This window comes from Mchenga conophoros, linkage group LG16, assembly GCF_057382185.1.
Source record: "Mchenga conophoros isolate Kocher_MC1m ecotype Shallow Benthic linkage group LG16, M_conophoros_male_GT1.1, whole genome shotgun sequence".
In the NCBI taxonomy this organism is placed as follows: domain Eukaryota; kingdom Metazoa; phylum Chordata; class Actinopteri; order Cichliformes; family Cichlidae; genus Mchenga; species Mchenga conophoros.
Window position 1 is genome coordinate 35,575,870 of NC_140541.1, and position 14,360 is coordinate 35,590,229.

The 14,360-nt window shown below is 39.8% G+C and overlaps 1 protein-coding gene across 3 annotated transcripts in view; it reads right to left on the minus strand.

Moving 5' to 3' along the window:
• Positions 1-14,360, minus strand: part of dnah7 (dynein, axonemal, heavy chain 7) — an 85,140-nt gene that overhangs the window by 15,526 nt on the left and 55,254 nt on the right. For 2 of the 3 annotated variants that reach the window (XM_085249785.1, XM_085249784.1), the window contains 9 exons: positions 13,781-13,961; positions 13,313-13,498; positions 12,446-12,609; positions 7,806-7,960; positions 5,302-5,492; positions 3,488-3,621; positions 3,019-3,354; positions 2,734-2,860; positions 2,243-2,437 (listed from right to left, as the gene is read on the minus strand). In XM_085249785.1, coding sequence (XP_085105911.1) covers positions 2,243-2,437; positions 2,734-2,860; positions 3,019-3,354; positions 3,488-3,621; positions 5,302-5,492; positions 7,806-7,960; positions 12,446-12,609; positions 13,313-13,498; positions 13,781-13,961 — 1,669 coding nt within the window. Of the gene's footprint in view, positions 1-2,242; positions 2,463-2,733; positions 2,861-3,018; positions 3,355-3,487; positions 3,622-5,301; positions 5,493-7,805; positions 7,961-12,445; positions 12,610-13,312; positions 13,499-13,780; positions 13,962-14,360 lie in introns of all 3 variants that reach the window. The other variant, XR_014888986.1, reaches the window with a different exon arrangement.

Below are 14,360 nucleotides of genomic sequence, written 5' to 3' on the forward strand. Positions count from 1 at the left end.
AACCTCCTTTGTTCTGTATGCCCTTTATATTCACTACATGTATAATAACTGAAAAAAAGACTCTTAAAACAAAGTACAAAGTTAAAGCTTCAATGTGTCAGATAAATCAGATCAACCAGTGGCTTTAAAAATTAATAAAAAAGCTAATTTGAACAGGGCCAATATTTTTGAATCAGACATTTTCTTGTACTATAGGAGGGTACAGTATGAGAAAACAACTAATCCTATGATTTGTTTGGCATATCTATCATTAATTTAAAAAAATACAATATTTGAAGTGATGTTGTATTGACAAAACTAAAAAGAAAAAAGATAACAATGTAACGAATCAAATTATGGCATGTGTGTGGAATCAAAGTGAGAACACATGTTATGATTAATAAAGAAATCTAGCCGAGACAAAAGGTGGTAAAATAGTCAAAGCATACATGCTACACTGAATATATAAACTGAAGTACTCTGCATCCACATTGTTCCCAGGCAGGGAAGGGGGGAGCGCCGCTGCACCCCAGTTGTGAGATTCCACAGAGCCACCCTGCTAAGCTTAAAGTTGGGCGAAGCTGGCCTTGTGTTTAATGCTGCTATTTTATCTCATTCACTGTTTTCCCAAGGTTTGATTGTTTTGCATCTGCACAGCCAATCAAACACTTTTACTCATATTAAGAAGAAATTAAGACTCTGTTTCTTGTTGTGCTTTCACCAGCAAAGCAGCAACTTTTACTCTAGTCTGTGTCTACAAGACAAGCACTTCCAAAACACTCATTGCATCCATCAATCTTCTTCCACTTACACATCCAATTCTGGGGCTGGAGTCTATCCCAGCTGCCACAGGGAAAGAGTCAGGGTGCACACTGGACAGGCTCACAAGCTTGTAACAAGGTGACACAGAGACACAACCATTCATACCTACAGACAATTTAGAATCACCGGTTAACATGCATGTCTTTGGACTGTGGGAGGAAGCCAGAATACTCATAGAGACCCCGCTGAGAACATGCAACCTCCACACAGAAAGGCCTCAAACAGCTGGTGGTCGTTTAAACCAGGAAACCACCACCATGCCACCCGCAGGACACAGATAACACCCACACCGAAAAATAATTATAATATTTTGTCCGCTGTACGTCAAGTAATTAATCTATAAGGTTTGGGTAAGAGGGCGAGATGAAAAACATAGAAACAAACAAAAAATAATAATTGTTAAATCTTTTGATGTACATATTAATTTTCCAAAGTAAACTTTGGGTCAGTGGATCCACTCTGATCTATCAAACCAACAGACTGCAGACAGATGTTTTAATTTCAATACTCTGTTGACACCAAAAGAGGACCAGTTTGATGTAAACTGTAACCAAACTCCCTTCCACCTAGAAGTTAACACACTTCCTAAAATATGACACAAGTCACAGAAGCTAAATTAATGTTTAATATTGATTAACTTTACATTTTAGGATGATTTACTGCCCCTATGATAGCAGCTGATCTGTATTTTTGGGTTGGATCTTTCTCATCTTCCTCTTGACAATACCCCATATAGTCTCTTTCAGCTAGCTGGCCAATAAAGGACACTAACAACATGGTCAAAACACCATTTGGTAGCAGTTTTGGGATTGTGGGCAGAAGCAAACTTCTGGTGGAGAAAAGAAAATCGGCATCCACATAAAGCGTTCTGTAGATGGAAACATGAAGTGCTCTGGTAGATGGCTGACTCGATAAAACACAGTGGGCCAACCACCACCAACATAAGCAGATAACATAGCACCCAACACTGGCCAACTTCACTGGATTTGAAACACCTTTTGATTCTCTCCACTCTTCCTCCAGACGGTAGGATGCTTTGATTTCCGAATAAAAAGCAAAATGTACTTTCATCTGAAAAGAAGACTTTGAACCACTGAGCAAAAGTCTAGGTAAAATATTCTGATGTGGTCTCTGGCTCAGACAGTGTAGCTCCATTCCTGTGCATGGAGGCAGATTCTACTTCTTGAATCAGCAGTCTTCCCTATAATTGTTAATATTGCCAATGCAATGGTACCAATAGCACACTGAAATTCTGATTTTCATATGCTATAAACCATAATCATCAAATTTAAAACATAAACCGACTTGAATATTTCATTTCAAGTGACTTAATACAGACTACATCAAAGTTTATTTTTCTGAGTTTAAACTAGAAAAATAAATGAAAAATGTCATCATACTTTTTTACTATATTCAACAAACCCAGCGAGAGGCGACTTACTGGGCTGTCATAGACCTGTTTCCACTCATTTCTGCAGCCTGTCAGGTCCTGACGCAGGCCTTTGAAATGTTCCATCGCATCCAAGCGGCATATCTCATCCCAAGACTTTTTAGGCAGCCAGGTGCAGGGATTGGAGTAGGGGTTGTCCAGGCCCACACCGCCCGTTAGAAGGAAGCGCCACTCCCCCTCTTCCAGCTAAAACATTAATTAGTGACATGTCCTGTTAACACAGCAGCAGAATGACCAGAATTTGTAATTAAGTGGATTAATGCTTGACAATTTGGGGGATTATCTTTGGATAAGTAGTTTATGCAAATTTGAAATAGAAGAAACAGATAATCTAAAACAATCCTCGAGAAGACCAGAGCTGAAAACTGACACTAAGGAGCTTGTTTGATTATCTAATCACTTATTTAAAAAAAACAAAACCCAAACAATATGTGTGTGTTCTCCATTATCAAATGTGTGTCTGTGCGTGTGTAAATTCCTACCAGCTTGCTATGCATAAGCAGGCTGACAGTGAGGCAGAGGGAAAAAAGTAGCTTATCCTTCTCAAACAGAGAGCGACACACATTCACATACAGTGTATAGGTAAAGTGGTCTCTCAGGATCTGCAGTCTGAAAAAGAGACGCATGCCATCATTTAATAATCTTTAATCACATTAATGCACCATCACCAGCATTGCATTTAATTTTTTAACAGAGACCTTTAAAACACTGTTTTGGTGACCAGCAGGAACTAGTATTTTGCTAGTACATTAGTCAGGCCTGCCTACCTCTGCTCCAAGTCATCACTCTTGTCTGAGCTCTCAATGGAGCTGATGAAGAGGTTAATAAACCAGGTGAGGGAGTATTGGTACATGGGTTCAATGTTAGCCAGGTCAGCAATAGAGAAGAACAAGATTGCCGAATGCACGGCAATAGGTGTGTAACCCATGCGGGTCTCATCAATCTTCTTCTCTGTCACCTCGGCCACGGCCTGCTTCTCTGAGATTTCGTTGGCAAGCACCTTGGAAGCAGAGAGGATCTCGACGGCAGTCTCATCCTCCAGGATGTTGCCCTGAGAGGAGGACAGGACCTCTAAGATTTTGTCCTCGATCTCCTTCAGTTGTCTGAAAAAAAGAAAAAAAAAAAAAGGGAAGAAACTCTGAATTAATAGTCTACAGTATTTTTCACTCGGGGAAGTAGAGATTTTATTGAATTAGTTGAATGGATTTGACCTTGGTCTAACATATGCCTCTGTACCTTTTGTTCTCTGCTCCCTGCAGAATGAGAGCCTGTTTCTCTTCTTCCAGGTCAGGCCTCTCCCGGGCTACCACAATGCCCAGTAGCTGGTCTTGAATGCCCTCTGGAGTGATCATGAAGTTTAGCAGTGTCACCTACATCACACAGAATATCCACTTCACGTACAACTATGGAGACATAATTGTTGAAGAATAAGTGATGTACGTGTGCATGTTTCAGAGGAAGGTGTCCGCCCTTTTTCTCAGCCATTAAAGCGAAGTGTTGATCGTCTCGGCTTTAGAGCTGTTCTCCTGGCCAAACCTCCTACCCAATAAATTCCAGTAACTGCTTCAGCCTTGGCAAAGTACAGGTAGGATGCATTTACTTTTTTCTCCTTTTCTGTGGAAAGGTGTTGCAGGAGTTGAAGGAGTGTCTTTTACCACAGGCGTAGTCATCATGCGCTGCACTTACCCGGAGGTTAAAAGCCTATATATGCTATCTACTCTCTGCCCTAATAAACGAGTGCACTTCTTCGGGGCTTAATTCCATTTCTATTGATGCCGTGAGACCCACTCAGCTGGTGGTAAAGACTCAGAGCCTGTATAAATCTCCAGTTTGTCCTTTTCACACATACACCCTCCTTCTTTGCCTCGCCTCGTCCCTTGCGCTCCTAAGGGCTTTTTTTCTAGATGCTTACCCTCTTGTATTTGGAGCTATTGCGTTTCAAATAGGGTTTAATGGGAATAATGGAAACTCATAGTGTACTGTAGAGAAGACAAAAAAAAAAGATTTAAGCAAAATGAGGGGAAAAAAAGGGAAGAATTGAGCCAGCTGTGAAAAATGAGTTGAATCAATCTAATGGCTGCCCATAAAGAGGAGAGCCCCTGCAAATAGATGCTTGAAATGTGATCTTCTGTAATGCTTTCCAACCCCTTGCCTCTCAGTAATGCAATTTTCCTTTAATGCTCCTTTTCTTGGAATCCTTTTTTCAGAGTGGATGGGGGCTGTGTTCCATTGGGAAGGTGATATAGGTGATATCACTGAACAATGATTCACTGTGTTATTGAGGTAAAAATGTCATTTGGGTGGTATCAATAACTAAGAGCCAAAGAAGAAAAGTAGATCTCATCTGATATCAAATGAAAACTTTAAATAAAAAAACAAAACGAAAATCAAACCTCAGTTCTAAATGATGCTATTTATCACTATTATTATTGATATTTTAGGGCAGAAGCCTGCAGATGACTCTGTTGGTTTATGTGTGTGCTTGTGTTTTATTATTCCCTTCTTTGTTGGCTCTGTTGTGGTAGATACATCTATCCTTAGCTGTGACACAATTAAAGGGTTGTAGCTCCATCTGTGTGGAAGAGGTTAGTACAGAATGCATGGAGGACTGCATACGGCTCGTTACAGCAACACTGAAACTTGCTGTAAACAGCACTGTTATGTGTGGTGACTATGAATGCTATCCTCTGCTTTAACGAAAGGTGGTATCAGATTTACGTCTCAGTGATGGAATATGTTGAATAGAAGGTTTCTCTGCGTGTCTCCACAACGTAGAATTAAAACATTAAAACTAATCACCGGGAATTTTATCCATTCAAGTTCTTTCTGGATGCTCAGATACTTGATCCAACAAGCTGGCCAGTGAAACTCCCAGCAAGCCATTATAATGAAACTGCTGCAAACCTGCACTACCAGTCCTGCATCCTACTGCACCTTCCAAATGGACTTCAGTACATGAAAAAAGGTTTCATAGTTATAATTACTGCACATTATCCTATAGTAGGGAGAAGAAAAACAGAACAGTGGTGACAGCAGTATCCCTACAGTACCTTGACAGAAGTCTCAGGCAGGTAGTGAGGGTTGCGTAGCTTGGTAGTGATGTAGAAGCGAAAGTCAGGAACATATTCAATGGTAGAGTCTCCCAGACGGATGCACATTGCACCGCCCTGTTTAAAGGTCTGTCGAAGCAGCAGAGGCTCCAGTATGGGATCCAGCTCCTCACCGACATTCTCCAGCAGCACTGACAGAAAATGTTCAAATCAATGTTTTTTCTAATCAGGAGAGAGACGTCTTTATAAATATAAAAAGCTGTCAAACTGTTGAATCAGAATCAGAATACTTTATTGATCCCTGGGGGAAATTATTTTTTGTTACAGTGCTCCATTTTAAACCAACATTAAGACAAGACAGACAATACGCTAACTAAGAATAGTACAATATATACATATATATATATACATACATACATACATAAGTCACTTATAAATAAATAGTTGGAAAAGAAACATGTGTAGCTGTAGCAGCAAACAGTGTGTTAAGTGGATGCGTTGTACTACTACCTCAACAGCTGAGCTGCTTCAAAGCTTCAAATATTTCCAAACTCTTCAGCCAAGACAAAGCATTTTACCTACAACACCTTTACCAGTATTTTATAGATCACCAGTTAGCCATTTTGGCAGAACTGGGAGAAACGCGCATTCAAACCCTGCATACGGTCGCCTGCTCTACCTGTGAAAAAGAGACTCTTCATGCCAAATGTTTCACTTTCTGGTTAAAAATACACTATAAATGGTCTTTAATCTGGTCTTTTCCTTTTGATATTTAATTCTTTACCCAATTTAACTATCTAATACAACTTTTTTTCACCATTATCATTTCACTGTTGTCATGTTTCATTTTACATCTCTCTCTAATATTAGTTTTATTCAGTTGTTTTGATTTAAATGCGCTGTACTGCATTGTGTCACGGCTTGTCATTTTACTTATTTCATGGTGCATTTATTTCATGCAGGACTCTCACTTCATGTCATTGTGGCCATGTTCCTGCCTCTGGAAAGTACTCTGCATCTTGCTTGAAAATGTTCTTTCAATTTAAAAATCTTTAAAATCATATTAAGGAGCAGTGGGAGACCCTTCCCAACAACGAAAGTTTATACTCCATACAGAGACTTGTAATAGTTGTGCTGATGCATTCCTGGCTCGCATAAACTATATTTTATAAGTTGTGTGATGAATTAAAGTTAAACTCAAACTGTCTTTCAGCTTTCTGTGATTAGTACTCAACCGTGAACTTCCACTGCAGTTGCATACATGAGTAATATCAAGAAATCAGTGAAGCACATGAAAATGCAATCGCCTTACTCCCATGACATCATTATTAATACGATTTCACATTAAGTATGATAATGCTCTTCTCATGTTACCAACATCAGCCCATCTATAATTGACATTTTGCCTTTAGGTGGTAACTAACTTTTTCTTCAGTTTTCAGATGGAGTGATAGCTGATGAACTTTCTCTTACAAGTTAGTTACCAAAGCAGGTCAACCCTTTATAGGCATAAATATTTAATATATGTTACCAGATTAAAAAGCATGTTTTTAAATTTAATAAACACATGCATATCCTAGGAGATTTGCCATGAAAGCACCAGCCCAACCGTGCTAAAAGAAAGAATAGTAGTGCATCATCAGGATTATAAGTGGTAATACAAACAGCAAGAAACTGTAAAACTGTGAAATAAGAAAACAGGCTGTGAAGGATGAAACTGTACCCTTAGGGGACTCTTTTGCGCCGTAAAAGGACAAGTTACTCTCTGAGCTGTTAGCCTTGCAGTAAGCAAAGACCTAGCGGCTGGCTGGGTCAGCTCATTATTTAGATGTATCTGTAATGGTGGTGCAGCTTTCTGTGTTTCTGAGTCTTAATTCCTTCTTGAAGTTGCCCCCCGTGGCCCCTTCAAAATAATATGAGAAGCAATTATCTACAATATTATACCACAACTTTTAAAAAAACGTTGTATACTTTTCTATGAGACATGGTGGGCTCTTTTCTGAAACCAGTTTGAGGACCAAAAGGTCACATCTACACAGCAGCACTGGGGATTGAATGCTTTTCCACTTCGGGGCTACAGAGATTAATAAAATCAGACACATGGCTGCCTCAACCACACTTGGACACATAAAATCGGTCCAAAAACATCGTCACATCTGCCTACACATCGCAGCTTGAGCCTAACACCGGGCAGGAGAAAAAAATAAATGCAGAACATATAATTGATTTCTCCTGAGCTTTTATGTGATCTATAGTAGTCTGACATATAAACAGTACATTAGGGCGAATAAAGGCTCACTCAGAAATGTCTCACTCAGAAACATCGCTAATTTCAATTTTGCCACTACAGAACAACAGAGAACAAAAGAGAGCTGCAGTCTTGGGGCAGCAGTAATTAGTTTCTGTGGTAAAGAGAGACCTCAGCAGGCAGTAACAGGGAGTGCAACAGTGTGGTTGAGGCAGCCATGGCAGTCGCATTGAACTAGAAGAATTATTATACTTACCTGGTGTGCCAAACTGGATACAATTCTCCAGAGTGCGTACAAAGTCAGCATCGCTCAGTTTAATAACATGCAGGTTATTGGCCTTCTCCATATTTTTCACCCACTTGTTGGCCTGGCCTTGAGGATCGATCATCAATGGCCACCGCCTGGCATTACTACACACACACACACACACACACACACACACACACACACACACACACACACACACACAGCAGTGTGTGATCAAATGAGGCCACCTTGTCAGTGAGAAAGATCTTTTTAACTGTGAGACATACGGGGTTGGGGGGAATGCTGAAGAACAACAACTGCGATGCAGAGAGCAGCTGAGAGGTGAAAACGCAGTTAGACAGCTCACAGCTGGATAGAACCCCAGTGGCAATAGTACTGTGACTACAGCACAATTTTGTTCTTCGTTTACACCAGGGGTCGGCAACCCTGGGCATGCATGCCACAGCTGGCACACAAGGGGTTAACTGATGGCACCACCATAGCTGGACTGGCCATGCGCGGTATGCCCAATAGTGATTTTTCGTTTTTATGTTGTTGTTTTTTTACGGTATAAACAATGAAAGATGGTGGATTGGCCAGATGCTGGCAGATGTGTAAAAATAACTCAGTTGTTTGGTGGTGGCAATGGAGGAGCTTCCAATGAGGCCAGCAGGTGGATGAGGGAAAGGGGAGGCAGGAGGAGGAGAGACCCGAGGCGGCCACCGGTCTGACTGTCAATGAACTGAACTTCAGGTAAGAAGTTATGACCTGCAGTCTATCTGGGTCAGATATGAACCAAATAGTAGTTTATTTTCGTTGTGCTGACTTTTTACAGTCAGTTACAATAACTCGTACTGCGTACTAGCTAGCATGACGGAGTTTCTATACAGCTGGGTGGGTGCTTTGATGTTGCTGATAGTAAACTTTATTTTATTCATAAGATTACTTAGTAGAGTTGCCAACCATCCCGTAAAAAACTGAATCGTCTCGCATTCAGAGAAAATATTACGCGTTTCGCATTGAGCTGAAAAGGAACACAGTTTGTCCCGGACTTCAGCTAGAATGGAAAAGACACAAAGCTGGAGTTATTCTGTCGTTATGCTGTCAGCTGCCTCTTCTTCTCTCATTCTCTCCCACTCCCTCTCTTTTTGCTATTTCAATGATCAGCTGATCGGCTTTTCTCTCTTGTTTGTTTATCGCCCACTTTGCACCAGAAAGAGGAAACCAGCGGATGTCGCATTAAACAACAGCAGAACGTTTAAGCTTGATCAGCTGTTGTTAGAATTTATTTAATATTAATTTCTAGTATCAGCTGATGTTTGCTGGAGCCACAGCTGTAAAGCTGCTGGTCATGATGTCAGTTTGGTTATCTGGTGAGAGGGAAACATGAAGATGAAACCAGGAGATGTCCTTACTAGAGATGGCACGATACCACTTTTTTATGTCCGATACCGATACCGATATCATAAATTTGGATATCTGCCGATACCGATATGAATCCGATATAGTGTTTTTTAACCAACAAAACTGTTTTTTAAAATATCTTGCTGCATTTTGCAAGTCTGCAAGTTCATACTCAAGTTTAAAACAACAACTACACTAAAGCTATTCTGTTATACCTGTATACAAAAAAAATATTTCATAGTTCAGCAATACTGATCAATCTAATAAACTTAAACCTACACCATCCTCCCTATTCTGGTATTTTAAAGAGTACTTAGCGTAAATATTAAGCAACCTAACTAATAGGGTTCCAACTCCCAGCAACAACAAAAATAAATAAATAAAAAATAGGGAACCACCCCTCACGCTCCACCTCATGATGCTTAATCGACGTAATCAACCTTAATTTGATGCAGTGCGAAAAAAAATGCACAGAAATCAATTATTTTTCAAGAAATATTAAATAGATTCAACATCTTTCTTCAACAAAATTGCAGACTGCACAGATGGTACCTTCCCAAAGTAAAGAGTACTATAGCTTACTAGGGTATATATATTAGACTTAATAGTCACTATATACAGTAATTGACTTCTATTCATTTTACATCAAATTAAAACTTTGGGTGTCAGATAATTATTTATTAAAAGCTAGACATTTTAAATGAGAATAAGAAAGAAAAGTATGTCTTTGTGCCCCCTTTTCCCTGTTCATGCCCTATCGGCCCCCCTGGCTAAACTTTGCAAGATCCGCCCCTGCACGTCAGCTACGTAGAAAAGGATCCTGGTGTAGAAAGTAATATTAAATAAATTCTAACAACAGCTTATCAAGCTTAAACGTTCTGCTGTTGTTCAGCCGCTGGTTTCCTCTTTCTGGTGCAAAGTGGGCCAAAAACAAACAAGAGAGACGGACTCCCGACAGAAAAGCCGATCAGCTGATCATTAAGCAGTTTCATGATTGAAGTAGCAGCCGGAGAGCGAGAGGCAGTCGCTCGTTAAGCTTAACGCAGGAATGCTTTACAAACATTCAGAGATGGACTTACACACTTGCTTTACTTCTCTCGGGGATAACTTTGTCGGAGATGAAATGCCGAGTTGCTAGCGAAGCTCCACATGCTATCCAGACCACCGACAGGTCCCGCATGCCACAGCCGCTCTATCACGTGATGCATACTGCTCCGACGTGCTAACGTTCTGAGGTGAGTTACGGCGTGTTGCAAGTTTTGTGAGGTGCTTTCGTGATATTTAATGGATCGGATTACATTTTTTATTTTTCTCCGATATCCGATCCAGTAATTTAGGTCAGTATCGGACCGATACCGATACGTAATATCAGATCGGTCCATCTCTAGTCCTTACTGAATCATCAGAGCTGAACTGGTGATGGAGAAACAGGTTTACCTTTTAGGTGACATGAATGAGTTGATGGGAAGTCATGAACTGTTTCTGAGAGACAACTAACACCAGGATCCTTTTCTATGTAGCTGACAGCTGGTAACGGTGCAGGGGCGGGTCTAGCAAAGTTTTGTCAGGGGGCCAGGCAGGGCATTAACAGGGAAAGGGGGGCACAAAGAAATACTTTTCTTTCTTATTCTCATTTAAAATGTCTCGCTTTTAATAAACAATTATCTGAATCTTACAACTAAAGTTTTTATCTGATGTAAAATGTATAGAAATCATACATAAACCAACAAGACTGTACATCACTGTCACAACAATGTTCATTTTTATTCAAAGGCTTTATGGCTTTAATACCTGGTGGGCCGGTCTCTAGTCAAAATGCCTGGGCCGGTTTTTTGTCCCAGTCCAGCCCTGGGCACGACAGTGACTTAATCTGAGAAGGTGCATTAAAAAAATAAATGGCCGGGCCCGCGGTGCACATCGCAAATTAGCTCGCATAGACACATTAGTTGTGCCGCTTCTTAATGACGGTATCTTAGCTAACACCCCCAACTACCAGATTCAACTTGTAATTGGCTAAATTCCGACACTTCAAATGCTTCAGGAGCTGTCCACTCAGTGCAGCATCAGCCCCACGGAAATACACGGATATATCCGTAGACTCGAGATAGAATTCACTATGTGTTTTCAGGACTTTCAGGTGTATGGACCAATGTTTTCTTTTCTGATCAAACCAGAAAGGTTTAATGAGCAGCTGGGTTTGTCTCGCATTAACTGGCTGGACACAGAGGACATCGAAATGCAGCTGATTGAACTGAAAAGCTTGACTATGTGGGGGTCAAAGTTTGCAGAACTACGAAGGCAGCTGGAATCCATAGCTGTGTGTATTCATGGAGCTTGCATTTTCAGCTGCTGGACATCACTACCTGTCAAGTTTAACTGTTTTCAGAATATTGCAGAGGCATCATTGACAATATTTGGCTCTACATATCTGTGTGAGCAGATTTTCTCTCAGGTAGCCGTCTGAACGCTGGACACTCGGAGACCTGTGTCTCTGAGTGGGAGACCAGAGATCAGATTAACATGTGTATCCCTGTATTAACAAACATGCCATATCGCTCAGTTTATTTTTCTTATCATTGTTGTGAGGAGGCCATAAATAGCATTTGCATTTTCTGTTGTACAGTTCATTTGCTGTTATGGATCAAAAGTGTCTTTTTTTGTTTCAAAATAGCTGATAACTATTCGCTGATAGCTGCCAACATCTGGGAATAAATATAATTCTATAAAGTTGTTCTATATAGTGTGTAACTGTTAATATAGAGCATTATTACATTTATTGCTAATGCAATTATATGGCACATTGACTAGCACACATCATCAGAAAGGTTGCCTACCCCTGGTTTACACAAACAGTGTTATTTTTTTACCATTCATTTTAGACAAACTGACCTATTTTATCCTGGTTCTTTGTTAATCCACATGTACAGTGACCTCAAACACAGCATCTAAACACATTCCTGCAGAGTAATAAAATACCCTTGTCTCTATTACAGCAACAATCCAAAGGTGCAGTGCACCTCTAAAGTGCTTTGGTGAAAAGTCTATTTCAAGTTCTCTTTTCTCCTTCTATTTTTGCCTTTGAGAGATTCTCAAAATCCTGTCTTTCTCCTTTCAATTTAATTCAGTTTTCTGTAAAGAATTCACATACAAGATCATTTAAGTCAAGTCCATTTAAGTCACAGTGAATACAATGTTAAACATTACGGTAATATTTGGGCCTTTGAAAGTTGGACTTCAGTACTTACGAGATTATGATTGCGTTATCTATGGAGAAGCTGTCCGATGGCAAGCCAGCGATGGTCCACGTGCGAATTTTTACTGCATCACCCAGCGATTTCATTAGAGACATGTTGTGGGAGCATGGGATCTCTCTGCTCTTACAAAGATTCATCCACTCCTGTGTCTGATCCTGGAAAGCAGCAGATTACTAGTAACGACTTTCTTCATTTTCCTAGATGCAGACAAACACACTAACCTGCTACCAAATACATCACCTGCCCATTTTACCTGAAGACACTGGTGTACCCAGTGTTCTTTTTAAATTTCTGATAGCTTAGTTTAGCTAGTGTGTTAGCACTGCTGAAATTCATCTTTTGGGTTAAAATGCTAATTTGCATTTCACTTTCAATAGCAAACAATAAAAATACTGGTGACTGCCAGTGCTACCCTTCAGTCTCCAGGCAGATACACCTATAGTATCAATTTCAAAATCCTACATCGTCTTGTTCTTAAGTTATCACATTCACAGGCTTTTCAGAAAACTTACTCTACCCAGAGAAGTGGAAATCACTGAGATTTGAACTCATCTGAGATTTTTAGTAGATGCACTTATGGTACAAAGTTTCTGTTTTATTTATATAGCACCAAATCACAACAAAAGTGGCCTCAAGGCACTTTACATTCTGAGGTATAGACCCTACAATAATACAGAGTGTTCACCGCGTTTTCAAGTTATCACATTCATAAGATTTTCAGAAAACTTGAAACATTTTCGTTCACAAATGTAGGTGTTCTCGCCACCTTCCAGCTACAGTGACAACAACATCAGCTTTTTATGGCAGAGCCATAAAAAAAGTCATTAAGCTATTTTCAATACAATCTATGGTCTGTACCTGTCTGTAGCTTGACGTGAATGCTCCCAGGTAAGCTACTATGCCTGCTGAGATGAGGATGTCCCCAATCAGGTTATTGTAGAGGTTTCCAAGTTGTAAGGCCATTTCACTCCAGCGAGTCTTCTCCCCACCCAAACCTCCAATGAGCTGCTCTGCTCGCTCCAGCTTCTTACTGCAAAGATCGACCTGGAAGATATCATTACAAAAGGAAACTGAACAACAGTTCAAAAACAGTGTACTTGATTCCTGTCTGTGTCATATTCTTTTCTTTGTTGTTTTTTTGGTGTTGATGAATAACTGCATACATTTGTTTACATTCAGTGGAGAAACTGCTGACTGTTATAACATTAACATTAACATTTACAGAACACGTAATAGATATGATCATTTCCAGTGATCAGATCTGTTTAAAATTTCAAATATGGCAATTATTAAAATCAATTGGATTCTCCATCAGAGATAGCAAACCTGACTCTCTAGGTCAGCTTTCTTGTTTTTATTGGCATCCAAAGTCTTCTGAAGCTTTGCAAGTTTATCTTGGACTTCTTTTAGAGCAGCCTGCTTTTTCCTCAAGCCCTCCATGGCCACCTTTAGCTTCCCTTCAGCCTGTGCCAGCTTCTCTTTCTTTGGAGCCACCACCTTAGCAACTCTGAAAAACATATAATCTTATCTTCATAAATCTAAATGTGCAATACATAAGAGTAATTTACTAGATATGTGTGAAGTACAGGTGAAACAAACCATTATGAGTTAGTTTATTTTTACAAAATTACTCATCTACACTGCATAAATATAAATTAACAGATATCAAAGTTCTGCAACTTCTTGACTGCTTTCAGAACATAAAAGATGAAATACTTCATACTACGTGGCAGCATGAAAATATGAATGAAATAATATCTCATCTTATTGTTTTTAAATTAAGGCTTTTACTGTGTATGGAAAGTGTCACCCGATGCCATCCTTATAATGAAACTGGATACTGTTGTTGAGAAATATTAAGAACTTCACTGCAGACAGGAAAATTTAATTTTATGACAAACTTTGC